We start from the raw sequence: 25,015 nt of genomic DNA, 5'->3' as shown, positions 1-25,015 counted from the left end.
CACAATTTTCCACAGTTCCCACTCCCTTCTTTTTCTTTTTTTTTCTTAGGGCTTATTCGGTTCACAGGATAGAAAAAACGCAGGATAAAAAAGTATAGGAAAAAGAAAGAAATGAATGTGTAAAACAAAGGATCGGAAAACAGAGGAATATGCAGGTTGAGAGCATTCGGATTACAGGCTAGGAATATATAGGTTTAGTACTTGATTTTCTCATTCTTCCAAAGGAAATGAAAAAAAAGAGCTTGGGGTGGATGCATTTTTCGTGTACTTTCCAGGTGAAAACAGTCCCATAGAAAAATTTCCTCCAGTTTTCCTATAGCTAGCTTTCTTGAATCCCAATGAAAGAATAGTAAAATATCCTATGCAACAGTATTCCTCTAAAATTCCCAAGAGAATTCTTTGATCCGAATAAGGCCTTAGCTCACAAGAGGGGAGGAGGAAGAGGAAGAAGAACGGCGTTGAGATTGACATGTCCACTCGTTTGCGGCTACGTTATAAGGTGAGGGTTACCTAAGTCAAATAGCCACATAAAAAACGATAAATATGATTAATATATGGTTAATTAAGTATTAGTTATTATAAATTTAAAAAATAAATTTATTTGTATATTTTAAAACGATCCCTATATAAAAAAATTTCAACACGCCAGCGGAAACCGACGATTAGTCAAGCAATGCAGCCTGCATCTCCATCCCCTGTGGATGCGGCTATTGTCGCTATCACCCCTCTGCGCTGCGCTGGGTGTGGCGCCCCCGTCTGCTGCCTTTTGCCCCTCAGGCCTCCTCCCTACTCTCCTCTCCCCTCCACTCTTTTAAATACACCACCTCCTCCTCTCTTCCTCTTCAAGTCCTCACGCACAGAGGCTCGCTCCCGGACGCCGCTGCTCGCTCTGTTCGTCCCCCATTAGCTAGAGCTTAACTGCATCGCGCGCCATGGTGAGTTGCATGGATGTTGTTGCGAGCTTCCTCTCTGTTCTTTGAAGCTAGCTAATGGAGACGTGCTGATCCATGGGTTTTTTTTTGTTTTGTTTTGTTTTGCAGGAGGATGGGTCGTCAGCGAGGGAGGCGGAGAGGTGGGAGGGGTACGTCGACTGGAGGAACCGGCCGGCGGTGCGCGGCCGGCACGGCGGCATGCTCGCCGCCTCCTTCGTTCTCGGTAAGTATACTACACACCACGCGCCTCCTTCCTCTCTGTTTCTTTCTTTCCAGATTCTTCTCGAAATCCATCTGGCCGATGGGGATCAACGGAGAGCTCGGGAATTAACTACTAACCAAGTAGGCAGCACGGCAAGGGGGGGACCTGGCGGAGCAAGAGCGAAAAGATCGATCATATCATTGCTGCTGCAGCAGCAGCATGCAAGCACGAAAGAAAGGAAGAAAGCTCGAATAGGATACTCCGCCACCACAGCGGCCATGGACCATCCCCTGATCTTCTTCTTCTTCCTCCTCCCGTTCACCTCATCTAGCTCTCTTTTCTCTCTCACTTTCTTCTTTCCTGCAGCCTGAAAGGCAACGCACCGTCGTCGTCGGATCGATCGGGAAATCATCACCCACCCTTTACGCCTCCTCCTCCCCCCTCCTTTTTCCCGATCAGACCGCACCCTTTTCCCGCCGGATTTGTCCGCTTTCGCGCGGCGAAACCGGTGCGAGAGAGAGAGACCCCTTTTTTCACCTCCCCTCTCTCTCTCTCTCTCTCTCTCTCTCTCTCACTGGTCGCCGTTGGGTTGGGCTCCATTTCGCACTCCCCTTTTCACGCAACTGTTCTTGTGTGTTCTTGCAAGTTGGGGGGGACGGGACGGGAGAAGGAAACCAATCGGGGAGGCATCGATCGCCTGGGCGCTGCATGCCCAAGTGCATCGCCATCGCCCCCCAATTTGCAGAGCAAAAGGGGAACCCAACTTGCCCCTGCAATTGCGCATCGTCGTCACCAGTGGGGCGAACCTTTCTATCTGCGCCCTCCTCCCAAATCGTTGGCATCCTCCTCCTCCATCAATGCATTCATGCACCTGTGAAAACAAAAGGAAGATCACGATCGCCAGGTGCGTGCCTTCGTCTCGACTTCGACGACGGCCTCTGCGTTCTGCTGCTGCTGCTGCTGCTGCTGGCGGCGGCCGGCTTCGGTTTCGACATGCATCTCGCGCTCTGATCTGGAAGCCTCTGTCCGAAAATGACTTGGGTGTTGCTTGCATGTGTGTGAGAAAGATAGAGCAGACATGGCGTCAGGGGAAGAAACAAAATTTCTTTCCATTTTAATTTAATTTGATCCGTCCAAAATTGTCGCGACGCAACGCATTCAAGACGGCGGCACGAATCGCAAGGCGGAAACGGCAGGGAGATAGTGCTGGGGCGGTTATATCAGTTATCACCGCACATGCTGCTTCCATTTTTTTAAAAAAGAGCTCATATTTATTTAGTAAAATATTCACATCCCCATCTGAAGTTTCTCAGCACACCACGATAGCTCTCAGTCAGCTCAGTAAACAAAAACCCGGCTAATTAATTTCACAGTGTCAGTAGAAATTGAATCTATAGCAGCGTAGAAGTTGATCTAGTGTACTAATTATTTTTTTATTTGTGGGTAAAAGATATCTGGTTGACTTGACTGGTTGTTGATGCAGTTGTGGAGGTGCTCGAGAACCTGGCGTTCCTGGCGAACGCGAGCAACCTGGTGACCTACCTCATGGGCTTCATGCACTACTCGCCGTCGCAGTCGGCGACGACGGTGACCAACTTCATGGGGACGGCCTTCCTCCTCGCACTCCTCGGCGGCTTCCTCTCCGACGCCTTCTTCACCACCTACGCCATCTACCTCATCAGCGCCCTCGTCGAGTTCCTGGTAAGTGTGTCAATCACTTCTTTGCCTTAAATAATACTCGTATATTGATTTTGTTTTCCTTGTGTTTCTAGCTGATTAATTAATAAAAATATAGTTTTAGTCGTAGTAGTAGTTTTTTTTAACCAATCATATATCCATTTGTTTATTCGCGTTACGAGCAAAGGAAAAAATCACGCCAGATTACGTGGTCGTAGGCCGATAATAAGATGTTTCCGGATAGACATACTACTATTTATTAATTAGTGTGCACGAAGGGTAGGTGCCCATCTCATCGTATCTCCATGTTGACGTGGAAGGAATATACCGGTATATCCTGTCCAGCTGAGCTGCTACGTCATCGTTGACCCTCTTTCTCTCTCTGGCCCGTTGGCCATTACCATCAAAAATTCAAAACATGTTTTATTGACCGGCGAGTGAGAGGTCATTCGCTAGAATTTTCTCTGCAAGTCCTAAAGCAGCCTGTCAGCGATCGGATCCGCTCGCGTGATTGCATCCCAGCCGTCCATTAGAACCGACCCCCACAAGATTCGTGCACGAAGCTTAGCACCTTACACCTGTCCTCCAGCCTACTGCCTACCCAGATGAGCGCCAATCTCGAGGCAGGAAACAACGGCTGCCATGCGCCGATCGACGGCCACCGCTATTTTGTCCCAAGATTTTGTGACCGACCCGGCCCTACGCACGCTGCGCCCTTTTCCTCCACGGGTTCCATCTGACACAAATTGGCCAAACGGAGCTGACACAATTCCCTGCGGTTGGGGTTAAGATGATACGTGATTAATTAATTAGCTAAGGCCAATGATTAAATTGTAACCATCACTTTATTCGCTACAGTAGCTAGCAAGATGGACGAGAGGAAGCTAGCAAGCAGAGATAGCCTGGGTCAAAGGGAACCCTGCACTGATCACGGCCTCTCTGTATAGTGACTGCACACACTGGCTAGGTAGGAGATTTATCTATCTGAGTAGTAGGGGTATCTATCACAATGGCATGCTTTATGCATGGGCTTTGGACAATCGATCCATCAACTCATATATGGTCCTCAAGCTTTGGCTTAGCTAGAGGCTAGCTTGGCTGGATTGCAACGGGGATGGTCCTCTGATAGATCGTTGAGGATTGCTACTAGCTTAGTTGCTTTTAACGACGGGGAGAAAAGAACATGTTTTTGGCATTTGGATTTTTTTTTCTCAACAAGTTTTTCTTTATAAGGAAATCTATCTATGAGATCTTTTTACAAATACTACTTTGGCAGCGTTGGCCTGAAGGTGTGCTAGTTATTCGGCGCGAAAAACGTAATCATAGATTAGTACTACCTCTGTCCCATAATAATTTTATTTTTCGTTTTTCTGTATCCAACGTTTGACCATTCGTCTTATTTGAAAAATTTGTACAAAAACTTAAAAAAATTAGTCACGCATAAAGTATTATTCATGTTTTATCATATAGTAAAAATAAAAATATTAATCGCAAAAAAAATTCAAATAAGACGAAGAGTCAAAACATTGTATCAAAAAACTGAAAAATAATCTTATTTCGGGACGGAGGTAGTATATGATTAATTCATTACTAATTATAAATTTTTATAAAATAGATTGATATGATTTTTTTAAAGCAACTTACCTGTAGAAAATTTTCGCTAAAAATACACCGTTTAGCGACTAGAAAAGTGTGCGTGTGGAAAACGAAAAAATCTAGGGTTAGAAAGGGAGGAGCCGAAGGCGGCCTTCATCCTTTTTTTAATTTGGTGTTATTGACTTTCGGGTCTATTTGAACATTTGTTTTATTAAAAAATATATAATTATGTTATGATTTAATTTACTACTAAAGAATCTTTAATCATGACTTATGATTGTGTATATTTGTATAAATATTTTAAATAAAATGAACAGTTAAAATTGGGTTTTCTTTTAAGTGTCATGCTTCACTCGTATCATCTATTCATGATTTTGTGGGTAGAGCTAGACAGCTAGTCATGTATAGGATGAGCACGTACGTAGGATGGGCCGATGGAAGTGGATGTATACGGCGTATATAACGGGGGTATAGAGACGTGTGCGGTGCGGCGGATCACGTGGGTGGGCAGTAACCATATATACCTATCTAGTGCCATACCGGCGAGGTGAATACGACTATAGATATATATATGCTTGACCAGAGAAGTACAGTCACTGTACATACACATCAACCGTCGTTCACCGTAGGGCAAATTTGCAAGGATGTCCAAAGCGACTTGTCTAAATGGAAGTACAACAGGTGTGAACGCATGCAATATTTGTTGATTAAGAAGACAAGCATCAAGCTAGTAGGGGGTAATTAAATGGGGCATCCATATATGGATGGATCTTCTCAACCAATCATTTACAACTTTTACAACTAAATCTATATACTTAACTCTATAAGTGATTATAGTTTACAACTTTTACAACTAAATCTATATAGTTAACTCTATAAGTGATTATAGTTTAGAACAAAGGAGTAGCAAACATCGCTACCATGAGAGGTTCTACTAGAGGTTCCACTAGGAGTGGTAATGGGCCAAGGCCCTTAGGTTATTTCATAACCATATTTAATTCTTGAAAATTTTTAGAAAAACTCTATACAATTTTATTTTAATTCCGTTTTAAACTTAGTGTTTAAATTTTATAGATAAAATGGTAGATATATTACCTCTAGGTTTCCTCTAGGTTCCACTCTATCGTAGGGCCTTAGGTAGCCTGCTTCACACAAGTCACACCACATATGAGATTGCGATCGGTCGCCGCCGCCGCCGCCCGGGCAACCCCTGAGGGATGGGGCAATGATCCACTTAACCGTCCCAATCCCATCGGCGCGCACGGCCAAATCCGCCGCGGATCGAATTAAAGGCCGGTGCCCTCGCCGCCACGTCACGTTAACGCTACGCGCACCCGCTGCTTGATTCCTCCTGGCCGGTCGACGGGTCGAGATGGATCACCGTTCACCACGACTGAGATTATTCTTTCGGCATCCCGATTGATCGATCTCGCTCTTTTTAATTTTTCTCCTTTTTACCGGTTGACTTGATGAAACATAGTACGCGTCTGTTTGAGTGTGACTAGTAAGCGGCCGGAACACGAGCCGTACACGGAAATCATTGCGGGATATAGGCACGGGGCCTTATCGAAGTGGAACACGATCGAGAGTCTGGCACAGCCACTGTGGAACATTCTCGAGGTATTTCTCATGACCGACCCGATCCGATCCAATCGATCGCCACCACCTTATTTATCTTATCGGATCGCTGTGATCCATCGAGATTTCACCGATCCCACCAACACACACGTACGTACGATGCCCACTACCGTGCCGCTCAGCTCAGCTCAGCTAGCGGACACTACCACACACTCGTCTAGTCCTCCTCACGCCTCGCGTCCGCGGTCGCGCGCACAAAAACCTTGGCCGGCGCCGCGCTTCCATGTGGCGTGGACACGAGAGAGAGAGGGAGAGAGAGAGACGGACGGACCGACCCGCCGCGCGGGATGCTCTGCAGTGGTGGCGTGCGGGCGGGCGGGCGGACCAGTGGGGGGGCCGGGTGCCCTGGTGGAGAAGGCGACGGTGTGCGTGCGTGCGCGCCGCGTCCGCGTCCGCGTCCGTTCACGTCGCCCGCCCGCCTCCTCGGCGTCACGAAACCTGCGGCTGCCAGCGAGCACCGGCCTCCGGGCGGTGCCGGTGCGAGTGGGCCAAGCTGGGGTTTATCTGGTAGTTTGGGGATCGAATTGCCGGATGGGTTTATCCGTTTGTCTGGACTAATCGGGGATTTTGCTTGATTTCTTTCTCCGTGGCTGTGCTTTTCCCTACCGAGGGAATCGTTGTGTCTGGTGGTATTCGTTTTTATTAGCCACTTGTTGACTTCGTGAGCAGTCGAGTGATTCGCGTGTGAAATTTTGTACGGGAGACTGGACTGTTCGGTCCAGTGATAATTCTGGAAAGATTATCGGGGTACGAAAAACAAGAAGATGGTTTTATTTTTGCTTGAATAACAAATAAACTGCAATATATCGTAGAAACATTTTAAACAAAAGGATATTTGGAACATTTGTTGGTTTCCTTTTGCCTGTTGGGTGTAGTCCACTACGCCACATGAATCTTTAGAGATACTGCTATGCCCTATAATAACTACTGTTCTAATTTAAATTTAAACCGTAAGCCGTCGTTATTATTGAACGGAACATACAAGCCTATAATAATATAATGGTACCAATAATATTATGTTCGTATCCATGGTACAAAGTATAGTATCACGTATAATACCAATTCTTTTTATATACCCATTTCACTCGTGGGCTAATTAAGACTCGTTAATAGACTGGTACAGCTATTTTTTTCAAAAATATAAATATTATTACGATATTTAGTACAGATTAAAATTTTATAAAATAATTTAGTGTTCCTTAGCAGATATGTATGATGTGTGGAGCCGAGGACACAGGTGATAGTAAATTAGAAATAAACTTAAATATAACCGATCGATAGGACAAATAATTCATAAATAATGCTGAGATAGAGTTATCCATAGTATAAAACAACGTGTCCATACTACTTAGCGGTCCGTACCACTAGTCAATGTAAGTCCCTTCCTGATCTGTGGCCTAAGTGCCAGAAAACGATCGCCGTTTGACTTACTAGCTTCATAAACTTGTTGAGTTTTCAGCCCAACCTTTGCTATTCCGCACGGTTTGTTGTGAAAAAAAAATGCCGGTCAGCGCTGGCAAAAGTTACATAACCCATTCATTAATCATTAGCCGGCTCACGGGCCACCGCGAGGCAAAGCGACGGGCGCGCCGGCGCGGGCACAAGCCGCACGCCGACCACGAAACTTTTCTCGCTTTCACCCGATATTTCTTTCCCCCAACCAAACCGCTGGACATGGCGTCCCGAGTTCTTTTCTCATCGGTTGATATGATCCAAGACGCAATGCTGAAAAGAAAAAAGTTTTTTTTTTTGGCACAAACGCTTTGTGCGAGTGTTTCGGGCCCTGGGCTTGGGCTAGAGGCCACATGGGCCTGCATGTGTTATTTGAACTTTCTTAATTTCATGCCAATAAATGGCGCGCAATGTGTTTGCAGGGGCTGGTGGTCCTAACGATCCAGGCGAGGACGCCGTCGCTGATGCCGCCGGCGTGCTCCAGGGGTGCCGGAGCGGCGGCGTGCGAGCCGGTGTCGGGGCCGAAGAAGGCGATGCTGTTCGCGGGGCTGTACCTGACGGCGCTGGGCGTGGGCGGCATCAAGGGGTCCCTCCCGTCGCACGGCGCGGAGCAGTTCGACGAGCACTCGCCGAGGGGGCGGAAGGGGCGCTCCACCTTCTTCAACTACTTCGTCTTCTGCCTCTCCTGCGGCGCGCTCATCGCCGTCACCTTCGCCGTCTGGGTCGAGGACAACAAGGGGTGGCAGTGGGGGTTCGGCATCTCCACCATCGCCATCCTGCTCTCCATCCCGGTGTTCGTCGCTGGCTCCAGGCTCTACCGCAACAAGGTGCCCACGGGGAGTCCGCTCACCACCATCGCCAAGGTCGTCCTCGCCGCCGCGTTCGCTGGCCGCGGCGGCGCCCAGAGCTCCAGCAATGGCGCCGTCATCGACCGCGCGCCCAGCCCCACGGGGAGCACCGACATGAAGGAGTACTGCAAGCCCGGGGACATCTGCTTCGCCGACGCCGAGGCAGCGACGGAGCCGTCGCAGGAGCTGGTGTTCCTGAACCGCGCGGTGCAGCGGCAGCAGCGGTGCGGGGCGCTGTCGTGCACGGTGCAGGAGGTGGAGGACGTCAAGATCGTGCTCATGGTGCTCCCCATCTTCTTCTCCACCATCATGCTCAACTGCTGCCTGGCGCAGCTGTCCACCTTCTCCGTGGAGCAGGCGGCGACGATGGACACCCGCGTCGGTGGCCTCAAGGTGCCGCCGGCGTCGCTGCCGGTGTTCCCGGTCACCTTCATCATATTCCTCGCGCCGGTCTACGACCACGTCATCGTCCCATTCGCGCGCCGCGTGACGGGCACGGAGATGGGCATCAGCCACCTGCAGCGCATCGGCACGGGGCTCGTCCTCTCCATCGTCGCCATGGCCGTCGCCGCCGTTGTCGAGGTGAAGCGCAACAACGTGGCGTCCAGCGCCGGGATGCTCGACTCGGCCGCGCCGCTTCCCATCACCTTCTTCTGGATCGCGTTCCAGTACCTGTTCCTTGGGTCTGCCGACCTGTTCACCCTGGCGGGGCTTCTCGAGTTCTTCTTCAGCGAGGCGCCGGCGAGGATGCGGTCCCTGGCGACGTCGCTGTCGTGGGCGTCGCTGGCGCTGGGGTACTACCTGAGCTCGGTGCTGGTGACGGTGGTGAACAGCGCGACGGGGCGCGGCGGGCGGCGGGCGTGGCTGCAGGGGGAGAGGCTGAACCACTACCACCTGGAGAGGTTCTACTGGCTGATGTGTGTGCTCAGCACCCTCAATTACATCTTCTTCCTCTTCCTGGCGATCCGGTACAAGTACAGAAACGCAGGTGTCATCAAGGGTTGATCAATATGTAATGCAGGGTTAAGTGTTTACTTATCAGGCAAAGTTAAAAAAGAGAGAGGAGGTTAAAGGGAAGTAAATGTGGTTAGTTGGCTTGGTGGTCTTGAGAATGTTCATTGCTGTGTGGATGAACAGAAGAAGCAATTAAGCAATTTGTTCATAAGCACACCAGTGATCAATGCAGGAAGAGGATACTTGTGATTAGTGAAGATAATTTCCGATCCATACCAGTTCATCTCCGTCTCTGCTAATACAGTGCTACTCATCGCTGATTTAAATATATGATATTCAGAACGAGATTCAATCCAGTGTTAAAATTTAACAACTAATTCTAAATTATATAATTTTATACAATCAGATGAGTTTACCACCCCATGTTTTGGCTTTTACTTATGCTTATGAGCTAAAATTTGAATTTTTCACCTTAAATTTGGAGTTGATTTGAAGGTTTTTTTCATTTTACTTTATTTTTCAGCTTGGGTTTTTAGATCGCTATAAACATGTATGTAAAAGTTTTAATCGCAAATTATTTTATGTTTACAATATGTTGTTTAACTTTTTCTTTTAAAAAACCCAAAAGATAACCCCTTACGATTTTCCAGTAGTAATTTTCATGAGAAATTTACTCATATACCATTTGTATTGCTTTATAGTAAGCATGTGAGATATTACTAATGGATAAAGTTTCAATAGTTTAGGGGGTGGTGATTAGGCTTTTATATGAAAAAGTTAAATGATATATTTGTAAGAAAAAAACATTTATGAATAAAACTTTTGTATTCTTAACGCTAAAAATCAATGTTGGAAAATAAATCATTTCACTTATGCTTAATGTTAAGCAAAGAATAAGGCCGTAATAGATAACCGTACTTTTAATACAGATGATCTTCGTAGTTATCCAGGCCTTAAATCTGTCCATCGAAGTTCTGTTGCGATGATATCCGGTTTATTTAAAAAACAATTAATTAAGGGAAAAGTATAAAGAGTTTTTAGTACACGTGAAAGGAGATTTGCCAAAGGTTTGGGCCTTTGAAGGCCCAATAGATTAAATCGGTACAAGATGGCCTAGCTCCTACTGGGCCGAACCAACCCCAGCCATCGGGACAATAGCCCAACAACACTAAAAACCCTATACCGTGCAGCAGCAGGTGAGGAGAGAGCAGCCGCCGCCACTACTACCATGGGTAACCCTGCTGACTAGAGATGGCAATGGAGACCCGAGACCCGATGGGTATTTACTCTATTAGGTTACGAGTATGTGCTAAATGCTTTACCCGTGGATAAGTAAACGGGTAAATACCTTCACCCAACGGGTACGTGGGTATGAGAACGTTCCTATGATACCCATACCTGTTTACCCGCGGGTAATAAATATCCGAAAGCCCAAATGAACATTAGGCTAGTCCAATATAAAACCCTAGGTATTTAAGCCTCAATCCATATATGAAATTACGCGGATTTATGTATTTACGCGGATTTATGTATTGTCTACTACTACTTAAGTACTACTTGATGGGATTTATGGTATTGTGTGACTGATGCGGATGTCTTATCGTTGGCTGGTTGCTACAATTGGATCAAAACATTTTGTGTTATTTTTATTGTCATGTCAAATTTGGCAGGGAAATGGGTGACCCGCGGGTGAGGCTTACCCAGGTGGGTACGGGTATGGGAAATTTTTTATACCCATGACGGGTATGGGGATTTTGGTGGGTCTAAATTTCAATGGTGGGTATGAGTATGGGGTACCAATATCCGATGGGTATTTACCCATTGCTAACCCGATGGGTAATAGTTGTAGCAGTTAGGATATGTTATTTAAGTAGGGACAATGCAATTATTATATATATAACAATCGATAAATAACAATTAATATATAACACAAGTGATATTTAAAGTATCCGAGTACACCACAATAGAAGTAATAAGTAGCACAAATGTTATACCGTTAATTTTTCCTACATACATCTTTCTATAGAAAGTAAATGTATACCTACACATAATTCAAATAATTCAAATAGTATTATTACCTAGCAAGTGACAACTAAGATTTTTATTTTTCATATTATCTTAACCCTACAATAATTCAAATAGTAAATATTACCTAACCCTAACAAGTGACAACTACATGCAATTAATATAGAACACAAGTAACATTATTTTTTGTTTTTTGGCCAATTTTTCTTTTTCACTTTGTTCTTGTGTTTAAATTTGTTTTTTTCCATATATTTCTTTCACTAAACATAACTGCAAATCAACCTCTGCCACATATAATTTTTGTTTCAAAATTTCTCAATTTTGTTGTATTCGGCCTAAATTCATATGCCCCTACCACGGTTTACCATTACGGTGCTTTACGGAGCACATGGTTACCGCGGCGGTAATCGTGATTTCGTCAACCTTGCTGTCATCCGCCACTTGCATTGCTGGTAGCAATAGCCATTTGTCTTTCCATTGATCAACATCATGCATGCATTTGTTTTCTCGAACGCGCAAAAGAATTGCACGTTAATATATTAGAAGAAAAAGAGTATTGATACACGACGCATACGGTCAGACCGGCCTCCAGCAGGGACCCCCAAGGAAAACAACGCAGGGGGGAGAGCCTAGACACTACAAGCTAATCTCCCAACAGAACACCCAAGAGGGGGAAACACACTTGTTACGGTACGCTAATCTCCTAACAAGGCGCCAAGGGGTGCTACCCCAGCGGAGGACCACGGCAGGCCCTCCGAACGGATGACTTGGAGCACATCCTGGAGGGAAGAAAGCTCGTGATCGAAAACCCGGCGATTGCGTTCCAACTAGAGTTGCCAGGAGATGAGAAGGACAAGGGAGTCAAAACTGGCCTTCAATGCTTCGGAAGGAGGGCTCTCGACGAAGGCCACCAGTCCTGAAGATAGGCAACCCTAGATGGAGAGATGGAAGCCCATCCCGTGACTATTAGAACCAAGAGCCAGATCTGTCTAGCGAACACACAGTCGAGAAGGATGTGGTTCGCTGTCTTAGAATCCTGGGCACAGAAGGGGCAGACAGAGTGGGAATCAAAGCCGTGCCTAAGGAGCAGGTCCGCTGTCCAACAACGGCGCTGAAAGGCGAACCAAAGAAAGAACTTGCACTTTGCTGGGCCTTTAGCATGCCGGAGCAGATCAGCGCAAGGGAGGAGTTGCTGGTCGAAGAAGAAGGCCTGGTAGGCCGAGCGCGCCGAATAGCATTGGTCGCTGGTTCACCGCCAGCAGAGGCGGTCCTAGGACCCTGGCGAAAGTCGGATCTGATGTACCGCATCCCAGAGAAGGAGAAATTGGCCGATGACCGGAATAGTAAGCGCCCCGCGGAGGTCAGAGATCCATGCATTGTTCGCGAGGCCCGCGACGACTGAACGTTGGGACCGGATTCGACGGGGGACTAGGGGAAGCAGAAGCGGGGCCAAAGCGGTGACCGAACGGCCACCAATCCACTGGTCTGACCAGAAAAGAGCAGTCTCCCCATCGCCAAGCGAGAAACAAGTGGAAGCGGCGAACATGTCAGAGACACGACGTTCAGGGGCGGCTTTGAGGCCCGCCCAATAGGGGTGCCCTGAGTGTTGCAACCAGAGCCAGCGTAGGCGTAGAGCAAAGCCGGTGCATGCATTTGTCTTGATGCATGACATGTTGGGATAGTTAAAACAGACGCAGATCCAACATAGAGGCTCCACCCCCTACACGCTGGGTCCCCATACATAGAAAATAGAGGGGAGATAAGGGAGAAGAAGAACGGGAGGAAGAGGAAGATAACTAATCCTGCATCCTCTGTATCCTAGATCCACCACTGAGTGAAGGTATGGCCCATGCACTAGCTAAGTTAGATATATTAGCCGTTTTTTTCATATATAGATATAGCCCAAGCATTAGCTAAGTTACACATATTAGTCCATTTTTTCATATATATTGATGTGGACAAGGGTGCACAACGTCTACTGTGGTTATCAACCATGTCGAAACCCGGTTGACCTAGCCGAGAAGGCTAATCCCTGCTTGCGAATGGAAGAACACAAAAAAGAACCAGATAGATTGCAACCAAATTACAGATGAATAATTAAACTCATAAGTTGGGTTCTCATAAACCGACGAATGACGTAACTATTCTAGACAAATTAATATAAGCAAAACCTAAACCCAAACTATCCAGGTGACTACTAATACATAGAATTCAGGGTCACGCAACACCCCTTGATGCAACCTTAATGGACTCCAACACGATACACAACCTAAAGGGGCCCAAAATTCAACGATGCAGCACTGGGACAAATTATAGACGTCAACTTGTTCGGACGATTCACGTTGACTCGTAACAACTTTAGATATGGGAGCATAACCATTGGAAATATTATCTTCTTAGCTTTCCATCCATACAAAAAATGCCCCAATCTGAACTCATATGTGACCTTGGCACCTGTTTTAGTGCAGATTTGTTCTGGACTCTAAATCATACTGAAAGTCGACATGGTTTGAGCCTCTATCTTGATCAAGATATGGGACAACGACTCTTGTTGGTCCTCAATGCCTCTAAGTACCTCCCTAAATGTATCCTTTCCCTCTCCATTGTTTTATATCATAATATAATAATTAGATAACAATCTATTCTTAAAATTATATAGAGAAGAACTTAGGAACAAACTCACCTGTAAATTCAATTGTCGTGGACTTTGAATGATCGATAAAGGATTGTTGTGTATATTCGAAGGAGTGATGTTCTCATCATATACTTCATCTAAGTACGCAACGCTTGGTTCATTGGTTCTATTAGAATTTCACTTTTGTAGTTTGCATGTTTGGTGCCATCGTCAACCTCAAGCCATCAATGCTTCTTTTGTTGAACCATTTATCTGGATGTTTTCCCTGGCTTATTTTATCTAGCGCTTCCTATATGAGATTACACAAAAAAGTAGAGACATAAGGCATAGTGGTGTGGTTGAATATATAAGTACATAATGATTTCATTTATTACATAAATAAATCATGACATTAAACATGTAAACTACAATACTCATACGATCTATACATATAAACCAGACAGTTAAACATGAACAAATCATATGTTAGAGGGTGAACTCCTCTAGCGGGAAGCCGCGTACCCTCTTTGTTGGTTCGGACCGGGGGTGTGGGTGAGAACGTCAGAGTCAGGAGATGGAGAGGATCGGGCCCGTCAGGTGCAACGAAGACACAAAGTATACATGTTCGGACCACCGAGAAACGTGATACCCTACTCCTGTGTGGTTTGCTTGGGGCAAGGAATTACACCCTAGTTGGCTCAGGAACTAAGTGCACAGAGAGTCTGTTGGTTGTCTATCGACGACAGCCCGCTTTTCCTAGGCAAGGACCTCCTTTTATACTATAAGGGGCTCCACAGGACCCTAGATCCATATTCTAAGGAAAAGGAAAACAATCCTTTACGGACAATTAATGCCCATCAAATCTAAGGGCATGCGGCGATAGCGCACGCCTTTTCATGGAGTGGCCACGTCCCTTTGCAACGTGGGTGGAGAAGTCCATATCACTTCATCATTTAATGTCGAAGACCTCCGGTTTCTTCGCCTCCACGGGGTGGCGGCGATGATGGTGAGCCTCGAAGACAGAGCGCCGACTCTATCTGGAGGGAGAGGCAAAAAAGCCTCCCTGTCGGAGATATGGGCCCGGGGGTATCCCCGCGGGGACAACGTGTGGCGGCAATAGGCCCAGGAACTCCCAAGCCCGAAGGGGAAGGGGGTCAGGCCCTAGGGAGCGTGCAACCCCCGGGTCGGGCCCCAAGGGTGGTCGGCCGGATAAAGGGGTTGGGGCACCCCGACCCCCACAATAAGTTTCTAAGACGCTGTGGGACCCCCGTGGCAGGGAGGGTGAAGCCGTGGAACTCAACCGCCACATTTATTGCTATGGGAGTAGGCCTGAAGCACATGACGCCCGCATGATGGGCGAAGGCATGTGCCTGCACCGTAGCGCGCGCGTGCCCGTTGCCCCTCCAACAGAAAAAGAGGCTACAAGTGGGCAGGTATCTGTGATAGGGTAGCAACACCTCGGTCGTGTCAGAATACCTGCCCCCATTCCGTCACCATTGCATTCAATGCGACGGACAAGCTGTGGAGAGATAGAGAGAGACCATATCGTTTGGAACAGTCGCTTGTCCTAGGGACGATACCCTAACCGATGGGACCAGGCGGGAAGAGGCGTGGCCGCCCCTTCCGCCAACCCACTGGCTGATGGGACCAAGCAAAGACAACATGGCTATCGATGCACACCTACCCTCTGAGGAACGAGACCAGCATGACGCCTGCAGGTCACCACAGCAACGACCTAGCAAGGCAACAAGCTATTAGCCATAGCGCAATGATAACCTGTCCGTCAGTAGTTGGTAAGACCATGGCGACTGTGGTGTCCTCTTACTACTATAAAAGGAGGCACTGCCCACTATTAAAACGGGGAGATAGCAAGCGACATCAGTAGGGTATTATGCCACCCGGTGACCTAAACCTGTATAACTCCTCTCACACTTTCTTTCGTTCTTAGGGTTTTCGGCAACCCAACCCTGCACCCATAGGCCGAACTAGAAAGGGGGTTCAGTGAACTCTCGCTCGAGGAGCTCAGACTCCGACACTCCAATTAATGGTCGATGAGATGGGGCTAACACGGATCACATCCCCTGCCAGGGGCAGACGGATACGGGGTTCTGACATGCCTCTGGTCTGCCGTCACACCCGTCGATCCCATCGGACGACTTACCGCGCCTCAAACATGCCGCATCCAATGTGTTACCTTGTGGATGGTAGAGCACCATTAAATGTGGCGGCAGGGCGTCGCGCGCTGGGCGCTTCCCACACCACGTGTCCTCTGGCGTGCGGGGCGCGAGGACGAGGGGTCGGTAGCTTGACCCCCGGCACGAGAAGGTGGCTGTCTCTTCGGTTCCGGGCCCGACTCCCTCGGTGGATGCCACGTGGCCCAAGGGCGGCTCCTTCCGTGCAGCAAAGATTGTAGGTCTAGGTTTGTAATGTATCAGCTTTGACCTTACTTTGACCAAAAGAACATGATAATGTGGTTGGATGATATGTTCCCTTCATATGACATACCACAGGCCTATAACACTGATAGTGACAACATATAAGAAACATGATGAACATGTACCGAACGTTATAATTCTGTCGTGGATCGTGTTGATGAGGAACAAGCGCACCAAAAGGGGAGAGAGAGGTTATGACATATGGGCCACACTATTTTCTAAATTTTTTTAGAGACTTACATGTGGGCCCAAAATATTTTTAGTTTTTTAATTGAAATGCCATGTAAGACATGTCATCTAAAAGACTAAACCAACATATCACATAGGCATCATGCCAGCCTATTCCAGTCTCAACATTACTGAATGACTTGATTTGCACTAGTTTATAAGCTATGGATTCTTTATACCCGATCTGCACTAGTTTTATAAGCTATGGATTCTTTATACCCGATCTCGCAGCTCAGGACATAATTAAAACTCGATCTATAGTCGAGGGATCTAGGGGTGATGTTTGGCTTTTTCTTAAAAAAACCAAACGACATATTTGCGAATGGAAAATAATTTATGAATAAAACGTTATATATGTATTGTTAGTAGTCTAAAAGGTAAGGTTGGAAAATAAACCATGGTGAATATCCTTAAATTTAACTCTAAATTTAATGTTAAAAATTTAAATATGTTGGCTTATAAACATAAACAGAAGTGAAAAGATAAGAGTGCTAAAGTGGACTTTTCTTGAGAAAAGTATTTCTGCCAAGCACCGGGATAAATGGACTACCAAACTAGTGATGGGCTAATCGAACCAGCCCATTAATCTCTGCCCAAACAGCAATATGCTCTACTGGCAGTTTCATTGTTTGGACGAGAAAAATAAAATTGAGTGTTATAGGAAAAATAGATTTTTTGTTATTATAAATTTGTCTAAATCCTCTTTGGCCCACGAGAATAGCTACTGGAAGTAGTCGTGTTTTTCCTAAAAACAAGTTATGGAGTATTTTGAGAAAAACTTAAGTTCTCATCTTTTCGCTTCTGTTTATGCTTTTATAAGCCAAATTTAAATTTTTAATCTTAAATTTGGAGTTGATTTTAGGTTTTTTTTACCGTAGTCTTTTTTTTACCAGGTACCGTAGTCTATTTTCCAGTCTTTACTTTTATATTACTAAAAATACATATATATATAAAAGTTGTATTAATAAACTATTTTTAGTTTGCAGACTTCCTACGTGTTAGAATGCTCTATTTTTCTTCGGTACGATTCTAGTCTACTTGTTTTATATAAAATAAGATTATGGAAAACCAAATTTAACAAAATACTATAAAAAAATTAACAAAGTCAAACAATCCCTACAAGATGATTGATAATACCCTCTAAAAAAGTTTGTCTTTGTCTTTGAAAAGTACAATTGTATTTGTTGTCTTTGTCTTTCATAAATATAGTTGTATTTTTTATGCTCATAGACATAGTCACATAGAGTGGTTATGATCGAAAATATAGTTATATTTTTAATACAATGATAACCACTCTGATAATATATTCGATGAATCTGCAAGTTGACCTCACAAACCCACGAACATAGTGATGGTGTTTAAATGTTTCTTGACTGTACCGTTCAGAATAATAGCCACTCAACGAAATCATGAAACCCTTTTGACATATCTTAAAGCAAAAGCATGATAAATTTTGCATTCGCACTGATCCACTATCCATCGTTCAGCCAATTTTCGTAGTGTCAATCGGCTCCACGAACGAACTGCATGTGCTCGATGGATGACGCAATATTTTTCATTAGACAAGATGTTAGAACATTATTGGTTGTTCTGAACTGCTGGACGAAGTCAACGGTAAGTACGATGCCTGTATGCATGTGTCGCACTATTACTGAACACTATTCAATTCAATGGAAAGTCATGCACTCATGCGGAGGACAAGTTAATTATTCCGCGGACAATGAACAGATCAAATTGCACACTAAATATTTTACAGTAAAGCAGATCGCGATCGGTGATGGGCCGCATTCGCCCCTCCCGTTCTCTAATGCACGTTTTCTAAACTAACGATGTATTTTTTTAAAAAAATTTCTATAAAAAAATTGTTTTAAAAATTCATATTAATCTATTTTACATTTTTTAATAATTAGTATTTAATTAATCATATACTAATTAATTGCTATGTTTTTCACGTTAGATAAACCCTCCCCAACCCACTGCCGAACGCGGAATGTACTACCGAGACTTAGGGCCTGTTTGGGGGAGCTTTTTCTAGTTGCAGTTTTTTTTCAGAAGCTGCCCTAAACGGTCCACGGCTTTTGAGAATCTGTAGTTATAGATTCTGGAAAATGAACTAAGATTCCATAATCTGAAGAAGCTGGGTTTAGAAACTTTTCCAAATTCTCAAAAGCTGGCTACCAAGTAACTACTTCTCAGAATCTAAAACTCCCCGGACAGACCCTTAGATGGATTCAAACTAACTATCACTTCCTTCGTATAAAATATATAACTCCGTTAACTTTTTTTTACATATTATACCACCCATTTTATTAAAAGAGTTTACAAATATACAAAGATATAAGTTATATTTAAGATACATTTAGTTATAAATCTAAATACAATAAAACATAATTATATAAATATTTTAATAAACCAAACCATCAACGTATAGAAATATTAATAGTATGATCTGTTAAAATTACAATAAAAGAGTACTGGAAACCACGTATCTTAGATATTATTGACAATCGAGAAGCAGCAACAATAGCGTGGAAGTTACAACAAATAAATAATGAAACCAAGGGGTGACTTGAGATCTACTACACGGTAGTTAATTACGATGACCCACCGTTTTCTTTCAGCGAAGTGGTTAATGATGTGACTGCTATGGCTAAGCAAGATGCACGCGTCGTACCACGAGGCGGCGTATTATTTCTTTAAGTAAGTAGGCCGTTAAAATTAAGAAAAGCCACACAATTCTACGTTTGAAGTTGGACGGAAGACAGAAGATTTTTTTTATCTATTATATGTGATAGTTATTTAATAGCGTAAATAATAAAATTAACTATTATTATTATATAGTTAATAATCTGAGATAATAAATTTTTGTATATTTTTTTAAAAATGTATAATACAGTAGTTTGGTAAACATGCTCACGTAAAAGCTGAAAAAATCATAGAACAATTGGCCCAACGAGCCATGGTGGGCTGGGGACACTCACGCACGGATGTTCTTTGGATCTTTCGTTCCAAGAAGGGTCAGAATTTCATAGATATTGAGAGATAATCCATCGGATGACTTTACCTTGCATATACGTCACTTCACCTAGGTCAGTCATCGTTATCGCGTGCTCCAAAGGTTGCTTTCGCCCACGCGTGCACGTAATGGCGCAATGTGATGCAGACATTCAGCGTACGTTTGCACGCTTCACACCATTGCTCGAAGTTTCGACCAAATTTCGGTTAAGCGTCCAAACTTTCAGTTTTTCCGGCATGTCCTGTACTCGTAGCGGCGACCTCCGTTCATATCCCTGACGAATTCATCAGTCTTCCGAATAGAGTTTCACCGTCGGCGCTCGTCCCCGATCTCATTTTCCACCTTATTCCCGACGCAAGAAAGCGAAGGGAGCAGGGATCGAGCTAAGTGCCAAGGCCCGATAGCGTTACCGTTACGTACTTGCCCGATTTCTCTCGGTTTTCAGGGAAGATTTGTCAACTTTTCGACCAATTCCGAACAAACTCTGGAAACTTTGGTTCTCCCGAATATAGATGTTCCGCGGTTCAGTGCGAGCAAATTCAGGCATTCGGTCGGGAGACAGCACCCCAGGAAGTGACGCCGACGATACGAAGTTACAAACCATAGAAGCATTACCATTACTATTAGTTTTATTATTACACAATAGCTACACACATCATACCTGATCACCGTATGTGATGTGGCGTACATGAACCTCACTGAAGACGCATCGAAGAGAACACCGCGAGAGCTTACATGTTGGGCTGCTCCAATTGGGCAGCCTTGTCCTGGTGGACGAAGAAGGCGTAGAACCCACCACCGATTGTGGCAAACGCCATCGCCCACACCAAAACGGCGACCAGCGGCGGCATTATCGCAGCCACCTTGTACGAGAACATGACCGTGAGCAAGGTGGTCAGGGCCCAGACGAAGAGCTTGAGCCATTCCCGGCGGGGAGAGTTCCTCGGCGCCCTCTCGAATAGGCGAAGGCACGCGAAGAGCAGCACGAGGTCCAAGTAGGATGCCACGACGAACGCCACGGATCCCTTGTCGCCATCGGACCGGTAGATCGCCATCCCGGAATTGAAGGTAAGGAAACCGAAGCCCAGTGCTGTCAGCCATGAGAATCTGCCGTCGCCGCCGTCCTCGTTCATGCCTTTGCTCGTCGATTCCTTCGGGTGGTTAACAAGCGGCTCCGTTGTTGGCGATCGTGAGGACATGCCGACTGTGACAACGCCAGCTTGAGGAAGGACCTGTAATAGCGAAACTGCGAAAGGTGATAGTGTTTTCTCTGTATTTTTTATTAATTCGATGAAAAAAAGTTAACTGTACAGGTGAGAAATTAAAAACACTACGACGAAATTGCACCGGCACCTGTGAGTACGGCGACAAATCCTAAACTTACTGATTTGCTATCTAATTTGCAGCACTTATAAGATTTTGCCACTTAATTTTGTAAGGTTTTCATATTTTGCCAATCATGTATACGAATTACAGAAAAAAAAAACTATCAAGGGAGGCGGTCCTCCAGGTGCGTAGCGTCGCTTCTCGAGAGTGGGACTGGAATTGAACCAGAGCGGCCGCAGATGCCGGCCACTGACAGGGTACTGTTTGATGGATAGAATAATTCGAGGTCACAAATCTTAAAAGCTCTGCGAGCTAGAGGGCGGATTTTGAGAGGGTGTTTAGGTGGTGAAATAGAAATTTTTGCATGTCACATCAGACATTTGAACTGGATGTCACAAGGGTTTTTGACACGAATGAAAAAACGAATTTCACAGCTAGCGTGAAAACCCCGAGACGAATCTTTTAAGTCTAATTAGTCCGTCATTAGCACATATGGGTTACTGTAGCGCTAATGGCTAATTACGTACTAATTAGGCTCAAAAGATTCGTCTCACGATTTCCCACGTAACTGTGCAAATTTTCGTTTTTATCTATGTTTAATACTCTATTTAGGTGTCCAAAGATTCGATGTGATGTTCTGGGTGAAAATTTTTAGGAACTAAACAGCCAATGAAATTTTGAAAATTTTTGGGAACTAAACAGCCAATGAAATTTCTGCCGTTGGCTCTAAGGACATGCACTGTACGCCTGTACGGTGACATTTGGCGAAGCTTCATCCATCCTTATACGAGATTTCTGTTCAGCTCGGACTCAGCCGAGCCCTCACGAAGCTCCACGTGCCTTGCAGAGGGAATGCTTGCCTCGTCAGGCTTTTTCCAAAAGCATGCAACTTTTCGTCAGAAAAGAAAGGGAGAAGGGAGCAAGCAACTTTGCCTCGCCGAGCTTGGCTGACGCACTGCCGCCGAGAGCTCGCCGCCGCCGGGTGCCCCCTGCAAGCTCCGTCGTGCCATCGATCCGGGTCATCGCCGCGCCGTTGACGGGCCACTGCGAGCGCCGCCTGCAGCGGGCTCACCGTCGATCCGCGCCGCAGCGAGCTCGTTGGCCGCCTCGCCGTCGATCCGCGCCGCCGCGAGCGCCGCCGGCCGCCTCTCCGTCCATCCGCGCAGCCGCGAGCGCTGCCCCGGCCGCCTCTCCGTCCATCCACGCCGCCGCGAGCGCCGCCGATTCGGGCCACCACGAGCGCCGACAGCCGCCTCGCTGTCGATCCATGCCACCTCGAGCGCCGACGGCCACTGGACCGTAGATCCGGGCCGCCCTGACCGCCGCCGGCTGCAGAGCTTCGCCGCCCGTTGAGGCTGACCCATCGCCACCGACGTCGGCCACCGCCGCTGAGGTCGCTCGTCGACCGCCGCCCCAGCGTCACGTCGCCGGAGCGGACCGAGAGAGCGGAGAGAGAGAGAGGAGAGATCGAGAGAGGGGGAGAGATGGAGAGGAAGTCAAAAGTAAATGTATAAAAAAGGGAAAAGTTTTGGTGGTGGGGCCCACACGAAGAATGGTGCAATGTGGAACATGTATCTTATGCGTGGCTTTGTACTACCCGATAACTCTTTTTTAAAAAAATATCTTTTTTCAAGGAAATGTTTGCATAGTGCATGCCCTAAAACCCCATCGCTTTGCTTTTCAGAAGAAAAAACATTATCGTATTTTTGCAAAAAAAAGTGATTCACGGTAAAAAAATTTATATATGTCCATAGCAAAAAAAAAAACTAAAAAAACTAAATAAAAAAATAAATCAAGTTTAAATGTAAGTTTTATATTTTAAATAAATGACATATAAACGGTTGCCACAGCAAAACTATAGGAGCGTAACGTTGCGATTCGAACGGTTTTTTTCCTAGTCTAAGGGCCAAAGATAGATTAGACGAACACACGGGCTTGATTGCCAAACAACATATTTATAAATAAAATATAATTTATAAATAATATATATATTCTTAGGGATTAAAAGCTAAAACTCAGAAAATAAATCAATAAAAAATCTAAAAGTTTAAATTTTGATTTATAAGCATAGGTAAAAAAACAGGAGAGATAATAACAGCGCTCGTAATCCGACGTTCACACCCCTATATCTTAAATCTTTTCATGATTGTCAAGCTAGGATTTCTGAGGATCCCCTAGTTAGTTATAGGACGACGCGGAGGATGGCACGCATCACACCGTGCAGGTGGGTTGGGATGATTCAGTCATTTTTCTAGGATTAAGGTGACCCAAATTTGGACCTAGAAAGAATATTTTTCTTCACGGTATAACTCATTCTACCCATACTAAATCAAACAGTGTTAGAAATTAATTGACACTATTCCAACCCATCTCTCCAAGGAAACCAAACATATCCGGTTTTCACCAAATCCGCTTTGGCACATACAGGGTGTTACCGGGAGAAGAAAATACATATGTACACTAGGTGGGTGGGAAACAAATAGATATAATAAAGAATAAACGAGAATGACTAATTGAGCAGAACAATACCCACCACCAGATACAAGACAAGAGATCGATGTGCAGAACTTTTACTAGTTACCCCTTGCAAAGCGTCTCTATCTCAGCCTTTGACGAGTTTTTCTGCGGTATCGCCAGTGGGCGAGCTCTGCTCGCCCGTCGTGGCCTTGCAGCTTGTATATATAGGAAAAACGGAGGAGCTGACGAACATCGTTGGGGGCAACAATGTAATTTTTCGACCGACTTCTTAAATGCAAAATAATACTTATGATGGTTGTCGTTTTCAGCGGTGTCACCAGCCCTTACCTTCCGGTGGGTGAGATGACCGCCACCACCTAAAGTCGTTTTGTTTGGTTCAGAGCTCTCTTTCGTCCCACTTTCCTTTCGAGATTTTTCTAATATCCTCGCATCCAGAACCACGAAAGATGTGAAGACAATGGGCTCATTCAGGATCGAGTCCACATGGCAAAGCCACGAGCAGCCCCTGAGCTGTATCCTACGATTGCGGGTACCCATGTAGAAGGACGATCAACAATCGGATTATGTACTCCTATGAGATAGCCACCGCCCGCGGCCACGATGGACGACGATGCAACCATGGAGATCGGCGCCATGGCGCTCCGCTGCTGCAGGCGGAACCGCCCCATCTTTCTTCTTGGATGGAGACCACCGAAACAAAAAGGTTCTCTCTCTATCCTGGTAATTATAGTGCTCTCCGTCCTCTTCCGTCCAGAGCCCGGAGCGGGTAGGGAGACAGGCGACCGGCGATCGGAATAGTTTTAAATAGACGGGGAGGTGGGATTAAAGTTACCGATTTGAAAATTAGACGTAGGCGCGGTAGGCCGGTTTCCTTTGTTTAGTGTGTATGTATATATTGTTTCGTCCGCTTTAAAATATAATGTATACATTGTTTCGTCAGTATTATGGTGGAATGACCGAAACGCCCCTCTCTTTTTAAGAGGCTTTCCTCGTCATCCTTCACCTCGTCCGCCCGTTCCTTAGCATCTCCGTTCTGCGGTTAACCGTTCATTTTTCACATCTTACATCTTTGATTTCGCACTTAAGCGTTGGTGATTATCTTCAGATGGCCATGCCAACTTGGTGCCTGCCGCATCTTTCCATGTGTTTTCGTGCTCCGTTTTATATTCTAGCGTTGATTTATCATACGAGGTTTTGGAGATATATAACGGGGGTGCCGGCATGCCCGGATCATCAAAGCACGCTACGTAAGAAGATGGTTCGCTCGATAATACCTGGACTACGCAGAGCGACCTGACACAAACAATTCCAAAAACGATGCTGATTTTGCATCAAACGCGCTCTCCTCTGCGTTTGGTGCTCGCATCGCGGATGGCAGCCGGACCCCGTGACGAGGTGGCGCTCCAGCGCTCCAAACCCCTCTACAGCAGTACAACCTGCGTGTGAGGTTGGGGCAAAACAGGGGCGCACAGCGCTTTGCAACCTCTTGTGTGTATTTATAGCAGATGAATGGGGGTACGAAGGAATCGCTGTGCGGTCGCTGTCACTGTCAAAGTCGATTTGAGATTCTAGGGTTTGCTTAGTTATAAATAAT

General features: G+C 45.7%; 2 protein-coding genes across 3 annotated transcripts; one reads left to right on the top strand and one right to left on the bottom strand.

Annotated features, from left to right (window-relative positions):
• The first annotated feature begins 843 nt into the window (after positions 1-843).
• On the top strand, positions 844-9,651 carry LOC102699875 (protein NRT1/ PTR FAMILY 4.6). Its single transcript, XM_015838848.2, has 4 exons — positions 844-935; positions 1,041-1,155; positions 2,618-2,835; positions 7,920-9,651. Exons 1-4 carry the CDS (start codon positions 933-935, stop codon positions 9,348-9,350), a joined length of 1,767 nt encoding a protein of 588 aa, XP_015694334.2. The 5' UTR covers positions 844-932; the 3' UTR covers positions 9,351-9,651.
• A 10,554-nt stretch (positions 9,652-20,205) lies between these two features.
• Positions 20,206-23,611, bottom strand: LOC102705538. Of its 2 annotated transcripts, none has more exons than XM_006656129.3 (2): positions 23,477-23,611; positions 20,206-20,863 (listed from the first exon to the last, which is right to left on the bottom strand). In XM_006656129.3, the coding sequence occupies exon 2, from the start codon at positions 20,814-20,816 to the stop codon at positions 20,349-20,351; it is 468 nt and encodes a 155-aa protein (XP_006656192.1). In that variant the 5' UTR covers positions 20,817-20,863; positions 23,477-23,611; the 3' UTR covers positions 20,206-20,348. The 2 variants fall into 2 exon arrangements, with proteins under 2 accessions (XP_006656192.1, XP_015694155.1); XM_015838669.2 differs by having other exon boundaries at positions 20,206-20,849.
• Positions 23,612-25,015: the final 1,404 nt, after the last annotated feature.

The sequence above is a fragment of the Oryza brachyantha genome, chromosome 6, assembly GCF_000231095.2.
Source record: "Oryza brachyantha chromosome 6, ObraRS2, whole genome shotgun sequence".
NCBI lineage: Eukaryota > Viridiplantae > Streptophyta > Magnoliopsida > Poales > Poaceae > Oryza > Oryza brachyantha.
This window is presented reverse-complemented; position numbering and strand designations above follow the sequence as displayed.